Raw genomic sequence first — 20678 nt, forward strand, 5'->3', positions numbered from 1 at the left:
TACCAGTCAAGTGTCCCACAAGAGTATGTTTGATGAACGCCACTAACAACTTGTTGACCATGTAGTGGGACTGAGACAAATACATCATTTTCAATCCAGGCGCACTTTTTTCCAGTACACAGCAAGTGAGCGTGGGTTTCCGTCAAACTTATGAACTATTTGGGGACTGCGCCTACCTGATGAGCCCCAAGAAGGGCGAAACCGGTCGTGAGCTGCCGATGAGTTTTCAGCAACCTAGTGAGTAGTTTCCTTTATGAAAGTATACTGCGATATCTCGAATATCGTGCCAAATGAAACATGAGGCGGCCTCTATGCAGCACATTCCGTTGTGGAACATCATAAACGGGAGATTCAGTTGAGTCTCTCGTGAAAACCAAATTGATTTGCAAATGCGTTTATTTCTCGAAAGTATAACCTCATTGTGGAGCAGAGAATAATCAAAATCACGTTGTCCATACTGTTGGTTTGGCATGAGCTCATCGATCAATTATTAATGTCTGTTGTATCGAGGCATACTTTTTCATAACTGGGGAGCCACTATAGATCATCACGTCCTTTAGAACGGAGGATTCTTGCTAAATTATGGTTGAACTGCTGGCGCTCTTCCACGCATCCTCAAGTTGTTTGGATAAGTCGGTGCGCCTTCCGGTATCCACAGAAAGCCACGTCACTTTAATACAAGCTACATGTCGCCAGGTGTACAGTTATTGGCAAAGCTTTGTGACTCAGTTTTCCTGGTGGAATATGCCCAAACTGCTGCTGTTTACCCATCGTCCTGACTGAGTTGTATCTTCTTCGGCTGTAACGGAGAATCGTTAGCCCTTCAAGGGAACTCGTCAGTAGCTTCTTAGAACTCGGAGCTGCGTGATTCTCGTCTGAACCGTTTGCTTGTGTTCTGGCCACATGGCGGTCCAGACCAAACGACGAAAGCTATGGATTCAGCTTTCAAGGGTAGAAATTTCATGAGTTCTACCTTGCATGTTACTCAAATGAGGGTTCATCAAACATCTGACCGCTTCATCGATCACGGTCCCAGGATCGATCCCATCAGTTCAGCTAGATCAATATGTACTGGTGGTATAGTGATAACAAAATCGTCTCGCATGTTTGTATTTCGAATTCTGGCATGTCTAGTAAGGTAAACTACTGACAAGAATCTGTACGAAGTAATTTTATTCCAGTAATCTCCCTCTCTCTGCAAATCAACCCCCGAATGACTTGCTGTGGCTGAAGGAGCACGGTTCAAATGGAGTGATGTGGTTGGTGACCCCCTATGCTGAAGTTTCTTCGTTGATTTCGCTTGGAGTTTGTTCCTTTTGAACATGACGAAATCTGAAACCCTTCTGTCTGTATCAATGGTCCACAATTTTTGTGTGGTAATTGCAAGCCTATCGGATCATGTCGATTATGAGCTAACAAGTTTATCAGTGAAATGTTGGGGCGAGAAAAGTATATTTTTTTTACTGAACGCCATTCCGTTCTTAAGGGAGCACCGCTGGAAACATGAATGGCTAAGTTTCTTAACACACACGAAACCAACCGCAACGAATGCAACAAATTCTACATTGGACAAACTTGGAGGAAATTATGTACACGAAAAAAGGAATACAATGCGGTTGTCAGGAGGCATGACCCCCTGTCCTTTATAACTATACACGAGGACCAGGAAGGCCACAAATTCAATCTGGAGAGCGCGAAAATTTTGGCATACGGGAAAATTTTGACATACGGAGACATGCGGCACGGAAGAGAATTTCTGGAAGCATGGTGCTCCACGGCAGATTCGATCAACCGGCGCATCGAACTGAATTCAGTTTACGCAACTCTAGTGCAAAAGGCCAACATCTCAACCGGAACACTCAAGGAGGACCGAAAAAATGGATTCACAAACGAAGAAGCAAGGAACTCCTCGGAGTCAAATCAATAAAGGTCACAAGCCGGAACTCGGAAGGACAAAGGTCACTCCAACATCGACCAGACTACGACGGCGAGGGATGCCAAGCTCAAAGGTCACGTGGGCATCGGCGAATGAGGACAGGGGATAACAGAGCAATCAATGGAAAAGCCCGACCGAATAATTAATCACGGTCGAAGGTCATCCCCGGCTCCCAGCGCGTATATTAACACACACGTAATACTACTGAACGCACAACCAGTAACCCACCGCTACGCACAACTACACTCCCCAATAACGCACTGACGATGTCACCTCGATTAATGATGAAACGTTTGCAGTCAAATTGCCCAGCTCAGCAAACAAGCCAACGACCATCTACGCTACCTGAGCTACCGACATTTTCCGCTATAGAAAAACAGATTTCTGCTGTAACTGTGGATGTGTTCAGTAAAATTGGTGCTTGTAGTAAATGACTGCCTAACAGGATGTCTTCAGCTACCCAAATAGGCACCCAGTAAGCAATGTCTCCTGCAAATCGTCAACGGAAATATTGAGCAAGTCAGCATCTCTTGATTGCTAATTTATTGCGCCCACCCACCTGCGTGGACTCCTTGCAGATCACCAGATATTCGGTCCAGTCCACCTCTATAATTTATAAAGAACACAGCCGAATATATTACTGGAGTGACTTATCCCAGTGGTAGAAACTGATCTGCCTGCCTCCGGACTGATAGTAAAGTCTATTGGCAATGGAGTATGAGTCCGCACCGAAGAGGTACAGATGGGCAAATCGGATCAATGTAGCCGTATGACCGCGTATAAGGAGGAAGTATCTCCACCCAGGACTTTTATGCATCAAGGTTTATAACAAGCCCTGAAGGCCAGTGAGCCATTTACGTATAAATGCATCGCATCTGGTATCTGACTCCATCGGGCAAGGTTAGCAGAACACGTTATCAGTCAGCACATGCACGGGACCGTTTTGTGAACTTTCGCAAGTATGTCTTATGATCGTTATAAGGAAAGTAAATATGACCGGAATGAAGGCCGTGTGCGATAAGGACATCCTAGCTGGGGAACGAAAAACACACTCATTTGTAGTTGCCCGATCCCGACACGAATGACCTCAACAACACAAACGATGTTTAAAGTAAACACGGGATACAACTATTCAGCTACTTCGAATGCACTAGCAGTAAATAGGTTTTTCACGATTGCACACCAAAGTTTGTTGATGAAGATCCCACCTTCGACCTATTTTGGTCCCAATGTGAAACTTACTTACTTTTTAATTTCAACCAAGCAGTCTTGATCAGGTGTGAGAAGCACGTCGTACAATCCAGTCAATTTCTCGTGTTTCGCCTTGGATGCCGTACCAATCAGTTTGACATCGGGTATCGTTTTGGCTAGTTGGCCAATGGCGCTGCCCTAGGAAAGGTGAGGAAGATGAAAGGAAGTTGGAAATGATGACAACTTGTTCGAGGATGACTTCGCAACTCTTAGCGAAGTAGTGGTCATTCCAGAAAAGGTTGACGTAGCAGATATTTGGAACTAGAGGGTTGTTTTCTTACTTTTTGAAACATCTTTCAGCTATGACACCCGTTCATGCCTAGCTGCCATGTCACCAGAAGGAAGCATGAAGGCTGGGATACTGCCAGGTTGCCCAAACCAGACAGAAGTTGAGAGGCAGAGGTCGGGTTCGAACCACGGACTTTCCGGTCAGTAGATTCGTACTCTAACCACTTGATCCATCTCAAAGCATGCTCACATTGGTGATATACTTGGCGACAATTTTTGATGTGCGAAGACTTGAAGTTTTCGCCTTTTTAAACTGCTGTGGCGAAAGCTTCAGTGAGAATCCCGTATCACCCGAAATGTGAAGACAACCCCTTTGAGAGGACACGTTTTTAGGAGTTACATCCACCAGTGGGCTAAATTAGTTTGCATTGCCGTCACAGCTACCATACGCCTTTCGAGTTTCATTTGGCTTTCTCATCAGTTGCGGGTGGTAGTGCTGTTGGCTGTCACAAGCGAGTCATCTAGATAGATTTTACGCACACGATGTTTTATTTTACATCGGGCAGGTGGAAAGGATGCTACTTTCTGTATTTGATGCGTTGCCGGAAAGGTTGTCGAAAAGGAAGAAATATACACACGAATTATAAAGTCATCTTCCTCCTGACATTTAAGGAAGGTTGATCTGGATCACAGTCCAAAGTATCATACGTTCTGTGGTGGATGTAATGCCGGCAACCGTTTATCGGTCAAGACTATCAACTCAAAAACACAGGTGAAGAGCATCAAACTACGTCGCGGTACAGCTGCTTGACCGACATTATCTTCCAAATCAGTGAATTAGATCACCGGTTCGACAAGCTTGAAGGTATTTTAACAGTAATGTTCCCACCAGCAGTGGTCAACAGTCACCCCTTATATTAAAAATTTACTTGTCTGTACGGGGGTTCGCCAAGCCCAGTCGATATGCTACTGTCAAGTAGGAATGCAGTGAGATGGTCCTTTCAACCATATCGACCCTGAGCAGTTAGACAGTTTATACCAGTGAATTAGTCTCACGGTGTCCGTCTTATTACAACTAGGCGAAAGACACCGCCCACTCAAATCTAACCATCTTTAACCCAGGTATACCACACAGGTGTTCACCGGCTTTTCCATAGGAACTTTATCTCCTGTTACGACCGGTTAGACGCTGCACCAACTACTTTCTCCTTTATTTTCTTGTGTTCCTTTTGTCGGATGTTTGACTAATTTTGTAAACTTTCACAGGAATCCGCGTAGCACAGCCCAACAGTATTGATCTGCAGACATTACAAACACACAAAGACTGAAAACTGTAACACGTCTTTTGACTATGGTAATTAAATTCGGTGAGTTTCGCTGCACGTTAGCACAATGTAATGCGCCAGCGATAACTGTGTCCCAAACTGGTTGCCAAGGCAGAGGAATATTTTGTGAAATTTACAGTACTGACACTGGTTAGCGCAACACTCTTTAGAGAATTTATTTGACTTCAGACTATAATTCACCTCAAAAACGTATTTGTTCCGCTGCATAGATTTTCGGTTTTGCTGAGCTAATACCATTGTCATGGATGTTGAGGTTCGCCATAAGTTTCTCCCTTCATTGATCATTCTTTATAAGCATTAGCTTGGGTACACATCGCATATGGCTGAGTAAGAAAGAAAAAATCGTTCAGCTGTAGCACTTTTTCGGTGCCCAGATCCCATTAAACCCGAAGGTTGCAGGAGGGCTGGGATACTGCCAGCCAGGTTGCCCAAGCCTAGACAGGGGAGTCGGGAGGCAGAGGTCGGGTTCGAACCAGGGACATTCCGGTCAGTAAGTTCGCGCCCTAACCACTTGGACCATCTCGCCCCTGAGTAAGAAAGGCCCGGTAAGTGTTCGGCAACCTTGTGAGCAGTATCCTTCAGGGGACTGTACTGCATATTTTGAATATGATAACAAATGAGACTTGATACGGCCTTTATGCAGTACATTCGGTCGAGGAATATCAAGAAGGAGAGCTCAAGTTAGGAATGAGTTGAGCTTAACTGGTGTGAAAATGACTGTATTTCACCTTGTGAGGTCGTTGCTACGCTGACTACCAGTGTACAGTGACATTGTCCTGTGTTAAACGTGTTGCGTTTTTTTTCACAACACAGTTTATGCACCTCACCGGTTTGAGAATTGCATACAGTGGTTCGAATTTCACCGGAGAAACATGGGAATAACCCATAAAATAACTTGAAGTTCTTCAAGTTATATCTTTTGAATTAGATTGGCATCTATCTTCCTCCTAAGAGTACATTCTCTATTTTCGGCCTATATATTCACTGTTACAACTGTTACGGGCCCGCCCTTAAAGCAGGCTAAAGCTAGAAATTGCACAACTGAAAGCTCAGATAAGAATAATCTGTTCTTCTTGGAATAGGGCTTCAATGCTTTCAAGTGGTGTCTCCAGTCAGTCAGTCACTGCCCTGTACTTTTGGCAGGAATACAAACTCGTATCCTAAAGTTGTTTCCAGATATACGCAATAATCTGGTTTATCTCAAGCGGTGAACTGGTTGGAAGTATTTGGAAGCTGTCCATGGTACTCACGAGGCCCACAAGCAGCGAAAAACCCATGAGACTTTGTGAATGGGGCTTGCTTGATCAGAGTTGCCCATTTCACAAGTACACGGATCTGTACTAACAAAGCCAACAGGAAACTACTCACAAGGTTGCTGAAAACTCTTCGACAGCCCACGACCGGTTCCGCCCTTCTGCTCTGGGCTCATCAGGTAGGCGCGCAGTCCCCGAGTTTCCGTCAACCTTATGTTCTACTCGAACCCAAATTGGACTGTTTTTGAGAAATACACTCATTTGCTAATCAGTTTAGTGAGTAGTTTCCTTTATAAAATTGTACTGCGATATCTCGAATATTGTGCCAACTGAATTATGAAACGGCCCGTGTGCAGCACATTCAGCTGGAGGACATCATAAACGACAGATTCAACTGAGTCTCTCGTGAAAACCAAATTGACTAATAACCTATTTAGTTGACCCTAAAGTCACCGTCAGACAACTTACAACGCCTCCACCCGCCGAATGAACGAGGACCACGTCTCCAGGTGAAACATTGGCCACTTTGTGTAGCAGAAAGTAGGCCGGCAAGTAGGCAAACGGCAAGATGGCAGCTTCCGCCGCGGACAACGAAGAAGGCCAGGGTAAAACGATCGTGGATTCTGCGAATTCCTTGGTTGGTTTTTCAGCTCCCTCGGCTTTGACTTCCTTCTCGACCGGGATGATAATCTTTTCCGCCCAAGCCCCGGACTCCAGTATGACTACGACGCGATCGCCGACCTGTTGGTTGGGTTTATAACATAGTCGTAGACAAAGTACCAGACCAACAGTATGAATGACATCCTCTTAACGTTTACGAACAGGCAAAAGAACATGATTTCGGAAGCTTTATCCACGCTGTGTTAATCAACCCTGACTTGAACAGCAGTTTGTTTGGGTTCTTCACACGTCTCCAGCCAAATAACAAACACAGCTTGCAAGGGTCTCCCTAGGTACCGAGTGCTGGAACCTTGAGCAGGTGTTCTCGAAGTCGTATATTAACAGTTCTTACAGAGACTTGTCCAGTTGGAAGGGTTTGTATGTGAGCGACATTTGTCCATTATTGAGTAACAGAAACTATGACCTTGATGGGACCGAGTTTCTCAGGTTTCGTTCAAACTTAAAACGCGAACCAGAATAAAACCAAACACTAGAAAGATTGAAGTGGCTTGCTTTATGTCAAAGACCTATTTAATAAATTAATCACCTACATTCCAAGTGTCTTCTCTGTTGACAAACAAGAAGTACATTTTCGGGGCTCCCGGCAAGTTCAAATGTCAACTATTCATCAAAAAACTTGTAGGTTGTCCGCGGATAGTTACCAGAGGGTTTGTGCCAGTTCAGCGTGAAAGAAACAGCGAACTGACTGAACTATGAACTGATTCATGCAACAGACATTCACTTGTGTATCCAAACGTAAGTTTGCGTGCACCAGAGGGTCCAAAGTTCCACTGTCACACTGAATTTCTTTGCTCGAATCATGTTGTACGTAGCAGGTTTTTTCTGGGGTGTAAACAAATTGTGAATCTGTTAGATCTGCTGGTTCGTCGACCTGTGGTATCTGCTGTTAACCCGCTCCAGTGCCTGGTGCCGGGGAAAGAAAGCTCACAGAAGGGAACACAACCGCTATATTCCGAACAAGCGAGTTCGAGTGCAAAAGTTACAACGGCCCCACACTATTTAAAGGGGACTTTCTGACATTGATCCAGGCTGTTTGATAGGCGTTAGTGAACACCCATCAACATCGATCGTGCCTCTATGAAATGCCTGAGCGCTGATCACATTCGGTCGTGCTTCTGTGGCGTGCAAGAACACTCATCAGCTTTTGCTGAATTGATTGAATGATTGACTGGTCTGGATGCTTATCGGCTTTCCCGTTGAGATTTTGGTGGAGCAGTAGGTTCCGGGTGTTCTGAGGTTACTTTCAGGAACCTGACCTCCTGATAGAACCCGTTTTCTTGTTCGAATGGCCAGTCAACTAACCCGTTTGGCGTCTTTGTTGTGGATCGCCGAAATAAATATGAAAAAGTGCAAGTACAAGGTCATGGAAATAGCGTTTTAAAACGTTTATTGATTTTTTATCCACCATGAACCCTACATGCATATCCAAGCCACTTTCCCGTTGATTGTGAACAAATGCCAGTGTGAGTATAAACGGACTGTGTCAGTAAGTACTAAGCTTTGAGAACCAGTTTTGTGTGGATAGAGCGATCGTGACTTACTCTGTATGTGGTGACATCTTCACCGACGGCTGACACAGTTCCCGCACATTCAGCTCCCAAGACGAATGGAGGTTTAGTCGTCTGATCGATCAGGCCTTGGCGGACCATAATATCCAAGAAATTCATTCCACTGAGGGGGAGGGAGAGTGAAACCAAATGGGCTGCTCAAAGAACGAAACGTCATATCAGAAATCAGGAACAGAGATAGCCGGTTCGGTGTTGACCGGGGGATAACGTCCACAGATCTTTTTCATGTGATATACATCGACAGAAAGCCCCATAGAGTTTGCCTGTATATCGTTCTGGATATATGATTCTGTAATTGAAGTCAGTCTGTACTGGAAGGCCGAAAATGATCAAGACGAGTGGCGGCGCTATATTCTGTCTAAGTGCGAGTTAATTACACTGCTGATCTGCCGCTCTTGGCCGAGTGATTAGGTGTTCAAACTATCAGCTCAGGGTTCGAGAATCATCTTAGTTTCATGACCAATTATTCCTCAAAGGGACGAAACATCTGTACAGCTCTTCAGCATAGATTAACCTGAATGAAAGGACTGCATCGTTTTTTTAACATTGCCAAACCCCCTCACATTACCGAAAGTGCTAGCCTGTTCACAAAAGGAAGGTCGAGTTAATTCTCTTTTTGCTCGACAATCTGTCCCGAAGGAGAAATCAGTAGGCTGGAATTATCTTTGTCAAATAACTTGATGCCAATTTATCGAACGGAACAGTGCGAACTGACAGCCAGCTCGAAAATTATGGATTGTTTTTTTGATCAGGCTAAAACGGTTGGGTTTTCTTCAGACAACCACATAGATTTTGCCTTTAGGTTCATCCGAGATCCTACACTGCCAGGTGGGGCAGCTTGGTGGTTGCCCGACAAACGACAAAATGTATAATCCCTTGAGATTTAAACACAAAATTTCGTACCAGTTCATCAAATTAGGAACAATCGAAACATGCAGAGTTATTGCGTTGGAACACTCGTACAACGATGTGGAGTTTCTCTGAATATGACAGCTGTTTTGTGTGGGTGAGTCAACATGAGATGACATTTGATTTGATGTTTCCCCTCCACTACAGTTATATTCCAGGACCCTCCTGGAACAATGGGGGACTTCTGCGGCCACATTTAATGTTGCACTTCAGGACTCTGTCGTTTTGTAGTTACATCTTACTCACCGCTGGACCAATGTTGGAAAGCGGGTCTCACTGCTATCTGCAAAAGAAAGGCATTCTAAAACAGAATGAGTCACGTGTCTAGCGTATCTACTTTTTGACTTTCTCGTTCCTTTATCGTTCGGATCATCGGAATTCCACTTAGGCGAAGCACCAACGTATGGAATTCCGGGAAGTCAGGAAGACAGTGAGCCTGGACGATCAGACGGATTCAGCAGACTAACAGAGTCACTTCTGAGGTGGGGAAGTCTGAAACCGGGTTTCTAGACAATATATCGACCTAAGGTAATCATTCTTGAGTGATCACTGCCGCAATTTTCAACATGTTGACACGCTTCCCAATATCTCATTCATCTTGCTGAAACTTTCACATTATTTGGAAGGCTCAGAACATCCACAGTTTTTTCTTCTTGGCACCCCCTCGCAGATAATGGCCAGCAGATACGACGGGACGCACAGAAGCTGGTGAAATTACTGACGTGAAATCCAATCTAACCTCAGTGCAGCTCACTTCCGGCTATTATCTGTGGCAGTGGATGAGTTCCGGCAACAGTCACTTTTCTACCTAAGGCCATCACAGAATTAGTAGGATTCAACAAACGTGTGGTCACGAAAGGGGATTGGTTAACCAACATGCCCACGAGCCACGAGATTTTCCCTGGGGGAAACTTCACCCCATTTTTTCCAGCGATGGTTCGTCCTCAAGGTTGTGCATTCCACAGTCTCTTCCAGGCTGAACATGGTCATTAGGAGTGAAACAATTTGTGCTGAGAGAATTCCAGTAAGACCGTTCAGTGGTACGTTTTGAAACACAATTTCTGCGCTGATATTTTCTGTTTGCGGGGCAAGTGAAGGAAAGTGGGACCGTCACGACATATCCAAAGAACTTCAGCCCAAAACGACCTTTTTCAGAGATGTCGCTCCCCGAATATACTGTTTTTAGTCTTGACAAGAATACGGGTGACTCGAGATTAGTCCATTTAGTTGTGTGATATTTTATTTCAACTTTTTTCAACCTCGCCACTCAATTCAGGTACAATTTATAACACCCCGATAGGACCCAAAACATGTGAAGGAATAGCAAAAATGCTTCAGGAGAATTTCGCACTTCATTTCCTCTTTTTTTGTCGACTGGAATTAAAAATTGCGTTTCGGCAAACCTGACTTGACATAAAGAGTGATACATGTGTCCGAAACATGTAACTGAAGTGGTTGTAAAATCCACAGCATCTAGCTCACATAAATGAAATCAATTAGAAATGTGCGAGGCATAAAAGGAAACCTTTAGTTTTTGGCAATTCATTGAATTGTGCAAAGTGTACAAGATTCCTAGCTGAAAGTTCGCGCATCGGTATGCAGTGAGGGCTGAAAGCGATCGATCACAGAGTTGGCAAATTCCCGTCTTCAGGTTCATCCAAGTGAATTGGATGAAGTGAATGAAACTTTGATTTTCACGAGAGACTCAACTGAACCTCTCGTTTATGATATTCTGAATGTGCTGCACACACGCCGCCTCATGATTTGATTGGCACGGTATTCGAGATATCGCAGTATATTTTCATAAAGGAAACTATTCACAAGGTTGCTGAAAACTCTTCGACAGCCCAAGACCGGTTTCGCCCTTCTGCTCTGGGCTCATCGGGTGGGCTCATTCTCCGAGTTTCCGTCAACCTTATGTTCTACTTGAACACAAGTTGGACTGTTTTTTAGAAATACACTCATCTGCAAATAAATTTGGTTTTCACAATAGATGCAACTGAATCTCTCATGTATGATATTCCCTTACGATATCTCGAATATCGTGCCAACTTAATCATGAGGCGGTCTGTGTGCAGTGCATTCAGTTGTAGAATATCATAAACGAGAGATTCAGTCGAGTCTCTCGTGAAAACCAAATTGATTTACAAATGAGTGTTTTTCTCGAAAACAGTCCAATTTGCGTTCAAGTGAAACATAAGGTTGACGGAAACTCGGGGACCGCTGGCCTACCTGATAAGCCCAGAGCAGAAGGGCGAAACCGGTCTTGGGCTGTCGAAGAGTTTCCAGCAACCTAAACCGGTCTGGGCTGTCGAAGAGTTTTCAGCAACCTTGTGAGTAGTTTCTTTTATGAATGAAACTTTAATCATGTCACTCCGCTTCTTCCGGGTTTCCGACTCATCGGTCGCAGGGCTCCTAATTACCTATAAGGTGGAAACGGCCCTCTATTGAACGATGGAACTCGATTTATTAGCCAGTCATTCATAAAACTAGATGTCGTTTTCCGAAGTTCTTTGGGGGGGGGGTCAAAATTTATCTCACATCTTAGGGTGCTTCGGGTTCACAACTCGACAGAGCTTAAAAAGAAATCGATATTTCGATCGATTCACCACTTGTTCTCCCAACACCTCAGACATCTCTCACCAGCAAATTCATTTCCACGAGGTGAGCGGTGGAATTATGGGCCCAAGTGGTATTGGCTGAAACGATCCTTCGTCAAGTTCATGAATGAAGTAAAATCTGTCCTAGAGGGGTAAACTTTCGCCTAACCTCTTAGAGAGTGAATGGTTCCACCGTAACTCGGGTAATTTCACCTCAAAAAAGGCTTTGCAATCGAAAGTCTTCTCGGATTAAAAGCGACATACGTGTGGCGTAATGTGGTCAGTTTGAAATGCATGCCATGGCAGTGGTTCAAAAGAGACGTATTTAAACAAATCTACTAGTAGTCGCAAACTAAAAATATATGGTTACCGGTCACTGGTCTCTATAGACGTTTCTCTTAATACAAATTCTTCCAAGTATTGGGAAAGCATCAGTCTCCTTGTATAGTTTTCGTGGAATCAAGGGAGTGAGGAATCCTGGTATGGAAAGAGCGACGCGCCGGTCGATATTGAGGTTTCACCAGACTGACCTCACGTGTACCAAAGTAAGCGTGCCAAACACTGCAGGTATGATTCCAGAAGGGTACGGTAGTTATACCCCGTTGTCATCAGTGATGATGATGATGATGTGCTTACAGGAACTCCGACTGTTTCAAAAAGAATTAACTATCAGCTAAAACGGAAGGACAAACTGATTCCATCTGCCTCCTTATCTTTGTCGCATAGTAGTTAATCAGCGACCCTTTCCGGGAAAAGAATAAGTGGGCAGCCCGGAGAATTCGCGTTATGGCATTTAATTTACAATCAAAATACAAACGGGATGATAAACTTATCAGGGACTGAATTGGCTCGCTTTTTCCCACCATGTCCTCGAAAAACAAGCCACTATGTAAACATCGGTTGTCTGTAACCACTTGTTGCAACATCAGATTGGGTGTTCCAGGGTAGTATCGATCGAGTCGGCAAGATTTCAGACAATAACGATTTGGTAGGAAAATGGCGAATCGGTGTATACTCGGATAAATATTCGCTTGTAAGTAAACACAGAAGAACGATTCATCAACACAGTCTGGATTCGGCATTTTCCACGACGGAACCAGAATGATGGGAAGGATATGGGATGTAAAGAATCGATAGACATCGTGTAGAAAGTTGTACAAAGAATGCGCAGTTATTTGAATTTCGAACCTGAATTTCGAAACTGTTTTGAACAAGCGCCGTAGAGTCCAGCAAAGTACGATTCACGGTAGATTGAAGATTGAACTTCATTCGACAAAGTGCTTGGTCATATTACCATTGGGGATTTAGAGTAGCGACAGACGCGAATCAATCAAGAACCACATTTTCTGATGGATGCTGGTATATAAATTTGTTCTACCAAGGACGAAAAACCCCATACATCATAGGATTTTTGGGATCCGTGGAAAACCCTCCTTACTTGTTGGCTGTTTTCGACATTAGTGGCTAACATAGAATTACGCTAGACACAAGGTACTCGTTTATATGCACGCTCACTGAGGGGTCAGTCTTTTTCATATCAAGTTATCCTCCAGACTTTTTATGACGGCGGTTTTGACGTGGTCTCGTCAGATCACTGTGTAGCGATGGGTGAGTGTTACTAAATGCGACAAAGCTTTTCAAATGTAGACATCATGCTTGGTCTTCCGAACTCCATTAAAACACACGAGTGCATGCCTTCGCTCGCGTTTTTTTTAACCCATCTGGGCTGTTACACATCCGTTTTTTGTGAACACTGTTTAGAATGTGACGCTCATGCTCACTGTATGGGGTACACAAGATAGCCATGTCTTTAAAGGAAACGCATCTAATAGGTAATACTCAAAAAAGGCCCCCACCAGTTTGCACACTTGTTTGCAAACTCTGTGTGCGGTTTGCACGAGCCAGATTCTTCCAAACTTTGAAGAAAAAGCACTCTCGGTAAGTTTTGTGCGCTCTTGCTTAGTCGAGTAGTCAAATAGTCAGATAGATCGTTTCGTAACCTGCTTCACTCAGGTCAGAAATCGAGATAGTTCAGTGGCCTGGGAGCGATCTCACTGACCGGTTCTTAGTTCGAAATCGTTCCCGACACCTCGACCGCTTCCGAGTGGATTTTGTTTTCCTTCAAGTGGTATGACAGCTAAGCACCAAAAGTGTTTTAGCTGTTATAAGCATTCAGCTTAGTTTTGCTCGATACGCTACGCGGGGTACACGACAAACGAAACGAGAGCTACGTGTGACCTTCATGCTACTCGCTACCAAACATAAACTTCCTAGAGCGGTGATTCCGTTTTCCAAAGGCACCCACATTCCTTGTTTTCTGCAATTATGGCGTTTCCCATAACGTTCGTGAATTTTTCCTCCGTAGCCCGATGACCTTTTCTAAAAATGTCGCGCATTTTTACGACCCCCAAATTAGCGGTGCCACTTTAGCTTTTACGTCGGGGTAACCAAGAATGACCTTGAGGGTCCTCTCACACTAAGCGCACCTATTTTTATGCAGGGAAAGTGAAAAGGTACATCTTCTGGGACCATTACGTCATTACATCCAAAGAGTTGTTGCCTTCTGGCGTTCGAAAGGTGGTATTGACTGAAATTTAGAGGGCCACTCGGGAGACGGCCAGAATAATTTCCTCTTGCAGTGAATTGCGCAACCTTACTCACTGTCCCTTCTTGGGCTGTGGAGGTTATATGCATGAGCACCACTCTTGGGACCTAGAGAATAGTACATTTGTGGAAATTTCCGATAAAAAGGCCCCCGACCTCGGTTTCAAAGTTACCGCAAGAGGTAATGTTATTTGAATATCATTTGCTATAAGAATAGCCATGGAAATGTCTATGTAATAGGCAAACCAATTACGCAACACATTGTTGTCTTCCATGAGTAACCCAGTCTGGGGCCCACGGAGCATAAGCTGTTCTTCTTTCAACGAGTTGAGTTCATCTGAAAATTTCGATAATGCTCACGTGAGCCGCTAAAAAGTCGCTTTTTGTTCGAGTTTATTTTCCTCAGAAGAATTGGGAGATCAGTGTTATCATCACCGTCACCATTATCGTCTTTATCATGATCGATTTGGATATTAGTTCTTTCTTTCAGGCGAAACAACCATCCCCTTCTGTCCTAGTGGGAGGGGGGAGATTATACCAAGGAAAAATTCACAAATGCTGTTGATGTATCGTTCTAAATAGCAAATCGGCTTTCAAAATTTACTAGCAGGTTGACTAACGTAACAACTGAAGTAGGTTTGCTGGGATATGCGAATGAGTGCGCACGATTGGGATCAAGCGGAACTGAGGGAAACTCTGGCGCTGAAGAGGTCCAAGAAGGACGGAACCGGTCGTGGGCTGTCGGAGATTTCCTAGCAAGGTTACGGGCAACGTTCGGTGTCTGGAAAACACATTGCGACATATCGAATATCGTCCCAATAGAATCACACATTCAATTAAGGGATTTCATAAAGAAGAGAACCATCTGGGGTTCAGTTAGGCTTCCACTTGAAATAGTATTAGCCTGCAAATTGGTCTGTTCGTGGATCGGAGACGTCCAGCCAAGTGGACAATTTCTCAGGTTGACTGAATCATATGACAGACGGGGAAACGAGTGACCAGATCCCTTCCAACTGGCAGACTAAACCACTAGCCATCATGTCCGTCAAAAGTCTGCTGGTTGCTGTGCGCGATTAGGACTTACTAGTGTTGGGAATGGAATACAGCTAAGAAGACAAGGTTAGCGAAATGCACTCATTTGCAAACTAATTTGGTTTTGCGAGAGATTCACCTGGAACCCTGATGAACCTATCGTCTGTGATGTTTCCAGGTAACTGAAAGTGCTGCACCATGTTTCAGTCCCTACGATATTCGAGATATCCACTACATATGTAGTTTGTAATGCACTACTCATAAGGTTGCTGAAAACTCCTCGACAGCCCACGACCGGTTTCGCCCTTCTGCTCTGGGCTCATCAGGTAGGCGCAGTCCCCGAGTTTCCGTAAACTTTATGTTCTACTTGAAACCAAATTGCACGAAATTCGCGAATATACACTCACTTGCAAACTAATTCGGTTTTGTGAGAGACTCACCTGGAACCCAGCTAAATCTCTCGGTTTTGATGTTTCCAGGCCGCCCTTGTTTCAGTTACTACGTTATTCGAGATATCGCGATACATGTGTAGTTGTAATGCACTACTCATAAAGTTGCATAGGAGGGATTTTCAGCAACCTTATGAGTAGTGCATCACAAAGCCTAAAAGGCATGACAAATAGCTAACCGTTCAGATCTAACACCCTTTCGATGCCTGACTGTCAGGCCTATCCGAAGGAAGTACGAGGGATGAGATACTGCTAGATTCTGCAAGTTTAAACTGACTCAGAAGAGACGCCTGAGTTAGTTGGTTTTGAACCATAGACCTTCCAGGCAGTAAGTTTCCTCCTTAGTCACTGAGCTCAAAAAAGAAACATATGGGTGAAAAGTGGAACGCTATCCAGCAACGAACCCACCAATTTCTATCACACATTTGATGGCTTCTTGGTCGGTTCCAAACGTTCTGATTGAGCCAAGCTAGTTACGCGAGTGTTGCCGTCCCCTCATCTACCCAAGTGTCACACAGCACAAAGTTAAAAATTCAAAAACCCGTAAAACATTGACTAACTAATTGAAATGACTTGAAGAGCATTTCGAACAACAGTAATTAGTTAACCAACTGTGGGTGAACCTGCAAGTCCAGTTCTCGACCAGATGGTCAGTACAGTCCTCCGAGTGAACAAATGATTTTGTTTTCGCCTAACCAACCAACTTCAATTAAAATAGTCCACACCTGATTAAACTGTTTCCAGTTGTGGTAAAAAAATATTTAATTACGAGGGACCTTGTTCAACTTGTACTTTTTTATTGATTATTTGCTAGAATTCGTATTAGACCTACATTTAGACGGATATTTATGCTCACTTCTGTGTGTCTGGAGTCTGAAACGAACAAGCGTCAGGTGTCTAGACCTACGTTTGCGGGATATGGAGACAAGCGAGCGCGCACACTCACATCTGACTATTGCCTTGTCGTCATTTATTCCTGACCGAGGGGAAAAGTAGCGAATAATATGTCTGTAAGAGAGGGATGAATAGTGCATTGTTCGCTAGGTGTTTAGGACAAGCAAAAAAATATACCGGTGCGTTTAATTTGATTCTCACTGTGCACTCTTGTGTCTCTCCGACAAAATTTGCACCCGACGATGAAATTAAAAAGTTGAATACATTTGATCGCTGATCAGGAGCAGATTCCCTCTGAACTAAAGGCATCGCTCCATATTACTATATGGATCAGAAACCAGGCCGCTGCGCGCCGAGGACGTCAAAATACTTTCAGTGTTTGACCATCGATGTCTTCGAAGCATTGCCCGAATCTGGTAGAAACACCGGATCAGCAATGCTGAAGTACGTCAAATGGTATTCGGGAGAAATAACTCACCCTCGATAGATGAACTAATCACACTGCATAGGTTGCGCTGGCTTGGCCACGTGCAGCGTATGCCAGTCGACCGACTTCCTCGAAGGGCTCTTTTCGCGCAATCACGTGAAAGGTGGAAGAGAGCCAGAGGTGGTCAAACATAGACTTGGCAGCGAAGTGTGAAAGCCATTACCAGCATACTCAGCTGCGCTGGGCATTGCCGAGACGGTTCATATAAATGGCTAGAGATATGGTCAGACATGACCCAGTCGCGCCCTCAACGACGCTCATGGATCCAAGGTATTGCCTTCAATGTATAGTTCCCTTCCCAATTCCTCCACTTGACAGGCCACTGACAGTGCTGGATTTATGCACCAATTTATCAGCTCCCGCCTGCAATGCGCAGCTACATCCCCCCATTTCAACAGTGAACGAAACTGCGGCAGCTACAACCACTGTACGACGATGATGAAAGGTATCGCTGAAAGAATCCGAAAGTCTCGTCTCTCCGTTGGATCTCTCATTCAGGTGGAAAAAGCAATAGGTAACCAGCAGCAAAAACAAACCAAACCCCCGACTTAATGAAGTAACGATTCAACGACCAACGAAAAATACAGTGTGGAATATATTAGCGCAAAAATGTGTACCATCATGTTACAAGTTCCAGCTTAGATGAATTGCTAACCTATGGTCTTGTTGAAAGTGCGGATAGCACCTCGAGTCATCAACCTAGTCAACTGGTCAACTGTGCGCTGAGGCTACTGGTAAGACATGTGCCTTCCCGACTTTGTTGGGATAAGTTTCCAATTTTAGCACCCTATCTGGACGTAACAGAAATCAGACATAGGCAGGGTGGGCTAAATGTACCCCCTGAAGTGTCCTGTCACAGTGTTGAATATCTCCCAATGGATGGGTCACACCAGTAATGGCTTCATGGTGCATTAGCTATTATCCAGCTGTTGGTCAGGATCAGAAAACGATCAAAAAGGTAATCAAAACACCTGAGCTACCAGTATTCAGAAAATCACTCTGCATGTTCGGCTGCACAGCTTTAAACATCATTCGGCTGTTTCTGTGGCCTGAAACAAAAAACACTCTGGTCCAAGAAAATTTGATAAAATCTACATGTATCACCTTCTCATTCGTGGGAAAATGTTTCCATTGATCACCTATGATGGAACTTTAGGGTCCAAGAGGTACGACATTCAATCCGTGTCTAAATCAATCACTCATATTCTGTTATCAAAAACGTCCGCAATATCCCTGCATTCTTTGAATGCGTTGACTTCCCGCAGAGAGAACCACCATTGTTCCCAAAAGTCTGGTGCACCCAAAGTTGAACATTATGGTGTCTGGGGTCTTCGAATGAGTAACTAACAAGAAGAAATTACATTCAAGTCGAATTCAAGCGTTAAAGGTTTGGGCACCGGATAATCATTGTCCCTGAGAGACAGAGAGCTGAAATCTTTCAATAAGTCGGCACAACAATGCTTACATCACATGCCGGAACGCACCAGAAACCTTTTCCAATCGCTCTTGTACTAGGAAACTTCCAGTCCTGATCTTCACTCACCCGCGAGCCTTTAGGAGACATTCATGACAAGCAGTTGCAAACCACTGAGGATAATTCACTGAATCGATCAACCTCATCATGTCTGCTTCGTCGAACGGTACTTCAGAATCTTGGCCGGGAGAAGTCCGAAGCACCTCTGCGCTGCACACTCAGTTGAGGAACAGAGAAACAGAAATTCACTCAAGTGTTACCGTGATGTCTCTTCGGTTGGAAAAAATGCGTCTCGTTTACTGTACGGAGAATGAAACAAGTGTAATGACAGTTCGGTGATCTGATTTGATTGGTAAACCTGAGATCATCGAAGAGTTCCCCTCCAGGTTTTAGAGTGATATTTTACATCAGATATAATAATGTGATATTTTTGCATCGGTTTTACTTGAGCAGTGTGTGGTCTGCTACCACCAGAAACGGTAAAAACGAATCAAATTCTTTCAAGTGTCAATTTGATTTCATCGTCCAGGGAATTGGGTTGAACCTGATGCAGCAGACCTAACGATAACTTGCCAAGTTACACTTAGGCAATTCTGCCGAGGAATTACTTCAATCTGTTCAGATTTAACATGAATCGCCGACTGATATCCGCGGGTGCTTTTAGCATCATGTCACGGCAAGACGTGCGGAAAGACAGCCAGAATGCATCAACGAACTGTTGAACTTCGTTGAGGCGTCTGGTTTACATTCCATTCTGTGTGTGATCAACATCTACCTGTCTTGACCGATTTCAATTTCAGGATCACCTGGAGCCCTAAGCAGCTATGCATTATATGCATCTTATTCTCAGTGTACAAAGAAAACAAACAGCGATTCTACTCACCATGCTTCCACAGTCACCTCAATTTCGTTTTTTCCAGGGGCCTTGACTTCTTCCGACTCAACTCGAACGTGCTTCGTGCCACCGTACGCGCTCAAAACCACAGACCTGTATTTTGGCACCTCGACCGGAGCTTCCTCCTGCTTTGCGGGAGTCGCCTCCGACGTCGTGGGATTAGGGCTCGCTTCACTCTCCGATTTCTCCGTCATTAGTATGCACCGTTATCTGCTCTCGTCCAAACGATGCTACGATATTATAACCGAGATGGTATCCGACGGTGTCAAATGAAGATTTACCACCGTGATAAGCAATTACGAATATTTAGGTCCCGGTCCGTGATAAATTTGCGCAGTGTCGACCAATCGGCATTGCCTATCCGGGTGCGTCCGTGCGTCTGTGCGCTCGTGCATCCGTGCATCCGTACGTCCATCGATTCATGCAATCGTGCGGCCGTGTGGGATGAATAGACACACAGAGTCACCTCGACGGAACGAATGTTCCAATACACACGTTCACAAGGGCTTAGAAACCATGTGGGCGCATGATAAGGACAATGTACAAGTGGGGACTTTCCCAATCTAGGCAACTGGATGGACGGTGATCAATATGGCTGGTATGAGTTTAGGGTGATAGCAAGATGAGGTAGATCAATACTAGATGGACGAGTCACGATAACAAGTAGCACGTTCTCCAAACGGCCAGATAGGAGGCAGAGTATGCTTAGTGATCTGAATTTTCATTTGTACTTTGTGCACACAAAAGATTACAAGAAGTTTTGGAAACAACTCAACTCAGAATGTTGACCTTACGGGTGTTGGATGGTTGGTTTCATTTTTAGGTGGCCAGGTTGAGAAGCTCAGGATATGTGAAATAGTGACAAAGATAAAGGCTAGAAGCTACACAAACTCACCTAGTTACGATTTACGCAGATTTATTTACGCAGCTGCACTGGGGGTATCTATTATTGCTAAACAGTTTTGGGTGATCTATCTATTTGAAAACAGATCCTCCTTAGGAGACTCGATAGTTTCTTGGCGGCGCTGACACAATTAAAGTTGTTAGTCCAATAGGACTAGGTTGGACTAA

General features: G+C 44.3%; 1 protein-coding gene across 1 annotated transcript in view; it reads right to left on the reverse strand.

Moving 5' to 3' along the window:
- The window catches only part of T265_07128 (hypothetical protein), a gene marked incomplete at both ends in the record, with an annotated part of 47678 nt that extends 27804 nt beyond the window's left edge, over nucleotides 1-19874 (reverse strand). Inside the window, 4 exons of the mRNA XM_009172571.1 lie at nucleotides 3183-3325; nucleotides 6483-6755; nucleotides 8237-8366; nucleotides 19596-19874. Coding sequence (XP_009170835.1) covers nucleotides 3183-3325; nucleotides 6483-6755; nucleotides 8237-8366; nucleotides 19596-19801 — 752 coding nt within the window. The remainder of the gene's footprint in view (nucleotides 1-3182; nucleotides 3326-6482; nucleotides 6756-8236; nucleotides 8367-19595) is intronic.
- Between the last annotated feature and the right edge of the window lie 804 nt (nucleotides 19875-20678).

The sequence above is a fragment of the Opisthorchis viverrini genome, assembly GCF_000715545.1.
Source record: "Opisthorchis viverrini unplaced genomic scaffold opera_v5_161, whole genome shotgun sequence".
NCBI lineage: Eukaryota > Metazoa > Platyhelminthes > Trematoda > Opisthorchiida > Opisthorchiidae > Opisthorchis > Opisthorchis viverrini.